This window comes from Micropterus dolomieu, unplaced genomic scaffold (assembly GCF_021292245.1).
Source record: "Micropterus dolomieu isolate WLL.071019.BEF.003 ecotype Adirondacks unplaced genomic scaffold, ASM2129224v1 contig_879, whole genome shotgun sequence".
Lineage (NCBI taxonomy): Eukaryota > Metazoa > Chordata > Actinopteri > Centrarchiformes > Centrarchidae > Micropterus > Micropterus dolomieu.
Genome location: NW_025729869.1, coordinates 1 through 2546, shown reverse-complemented (window position 1 = coordinate 2546; position 2546 = coordinate 1). Strand labels below are relative to the sequence as shown.

General features: G+C 39.8%; 1 protein-coding gene across 1 annotated transcript in view; it reads left to right on the top strand.

Annotated features, from left to right (window-relative positions):
• Nucleotides 1-2442, top strand: part of LOC123964159 (odorant receptor 131-2-like) — a 3008-nt gene extending 566 nt beyond the window's left edge. Inside the window, exon 3 of the mRNA XM_046041264.1 lies at nt 2059-2442. Within this exon, the coding sequence (XP_045897220.1) occupies nt 2059-2335 (277 nt within the window). The 3' untranslated portion in view covers nt 2336-2442. The remainder of the gene's footprint in view (nt 1-2058) is intronic.
• The last annotated feature ends 104 nt before the right edge of the window (nt 2443-2546 follow it).

The following is a 2546-nucleotide window of genomic DNA, read 5'->3' as shown; positions in this document are numbered from 1 at the left end:
GGGGGGGGGGGGGGGGGGGGGGGCTTCTTGATTCTAGTATTTCCAATGCATACAGTACATGTTTTACTATGTTCATATCTTAAACGTGAATTGAAGTGAAGTCAGTTTTATTTATTTGCCCAATCTCACAAATCACAATTTGTCTCATGATTTACAATCTACAGCATTCAACACCCTACACATTTATTTATGACTGTTTCCAAATAAAGTCAAGAAACCATATCACTGAGCCACTTCTTAAAAACAAGGATGGATGTAGGTTTCTATTCTCTCAACTGCAGTTTCAGGAAGATTTCAGAACAAAGAAAACTGATTTTTAACCCATTGCAACACTGTTTCCTAACCCAAGATGGTGGTCAGAAATGACGGATGCTTAATCATTTAAAAATAAAAAATAAAACTTGTCTTATCAGTTATATTTGTCTGTATTCAGGTAACCTTAATACATAAATATAAAATACACTGCGAACAGTGTATTTTATAATTTGTTTTTGAGGACTCTAAAAATGCCTTGAGATTGCTGAGATTTCTCAAAATTTGCTGGGTAATTGTTTTTTAAATATAAGTAAACCACAGAATAGGAGCTTCCTCACTTGATGTGAATTTTATGAAGAATAAAAGCTGACACATAAAATCAGTTGATATCAGTCAAAATAATCTTCTAATCTCCTAATGTGTGGGAGTGTGGAAAAAATTATTACTATTAAATACCAGATCTTAACCAGTACAATAATGAACTAGGCTACAAATGCAAAGAAATAGGCCTACAACATATGAGCTACATGACAGGACAGGAGCATTATGAGCAGAAACCAGCAGCCTCAGCAGAAAGCAGACATTTTCATAAAGAGAAACACAAACTGAACCATCAACTCATGATCACTTAGCTAAGCCTAAGGCTACTTACAGTGGCCTTGTGATGTGAAGCAATGATCCTCGGGGTCTCGATATGTAGAGGAAATCGTTTGGGAACAGTCTCCGGGGTCTTCAATTATCCACATCTGGACAAGAAACTCTGGTTAATACCAACAGAGAACAGTGAGGGCTGACGAACAGCGTCGCCGACATTACTAATGGCCCGCGAAACGGCCCGCGAACAGTCTTCGACTAGACTAACTGCCGACGAACACAGTCGCCCACAGCGTGAACGCGGCCGCCAACATGGCGAGCGAACACAGAGGTGGAGCAACAACAGCAGCAGAGTTTGTGGAGGCCGCACCAAACCGATGGTCCGAGGACTGTCAGTTTAATTAGCCGCCTTTAGCCTAAGGTGCGTTAGATTTGAGTGTCAGCCAGTCAAGTAACCTGTGTCATGTGTACAGGAGGAAGTACAGGTGCCTGCAGGTGACAAATTAAAGAGTTGGTATCATGCTCGTTTTCAGGTTCATTATCTCATTTAGGGGTTGTAGGCCTTTAAGAAAAGGTTTACATAGTAAAGCATAATACCACCTCTTTAAATGAAAAAACTGCATAAATGAGTGGAGATAAAAATGTTACAATCTTTAGAGCTGCCATTATTAGTTTAGTAATTAATTAGACAATTAGATAGATCATTAATATGCAGTTATTTTGATAGATGACCAATCAAATGTTTTAAAGTAAAAATACCAACTTCTCTATATTGAGGATTTCCTTTTTTTTCTATCTTTGGGTTGGTCAGATAAAACAAGCCATTCAGAAATGTTACCTCTGGTGTAGCAAGCATTTTTATTGTAATTTTCTGATATTCTACAAACCAAAAGATTAATCAATTAATTGAAAAACAGATTAATAAATAATATTTGTTAGTTGTAGTCCAGTTGGCTTCACTGGAAAAGCATGACTGGATTAAACCAATGGTGGGGAATGGGAGCAAAATTATTGGCTAAACTTGTTAACTTGGAAGTAATGGCTGAGCTGTGGTAATGTAAAGGTATGAAATATGCAGAATGCTAAATTAATGTATCTAACCAGCACAGTAGATGTCCACACCTCTTTACTCCAGTAAATCTGGATTACAAAGAGCATATAAAGATTAAACAAATCAAATATGGTGTGTTTTTATTTGTCTTCATCCAGGAACAGCCCTCTGAACCTGGCTGGCATGGCACTCGAGCGTTACATTGCTGTTTGCCGACCTCTTCATCACGTCCAGATCTGTACTGTGCAGCGAGCCTACGCTCTCATTGCACTGATCTGGCTAGTCTCCTTCATCCCGGGCCTCTCAGATGTCATCATCCTCCTCGCCACTCAGCCCCTCTCTGTCTTTGCAAAGAGTGTCCTCTGTCACTATTCCTCCGTGTACAACACACCGTACCACAGAGCACAAAGTGCAGCTGTCCAGGTGAAACAGTGATCGTTACGTGATGGACGTTCTTCCTGATATCAGCCGTTTCTGTTTCCTGTGTGAGCAGGTTGTTTTTGTTTTCAGTTTTAATGTCTTTACTCATGTCAGGTATCAGATTAAAGTGTCTTCACGTGTTCCTCTCAGGTCCTTTTGTTTACCTTCGTCTTCCTGACTGTGATCATCACCTACCTGAAGGTCCTCTGCACGGCCCGGACAGTTT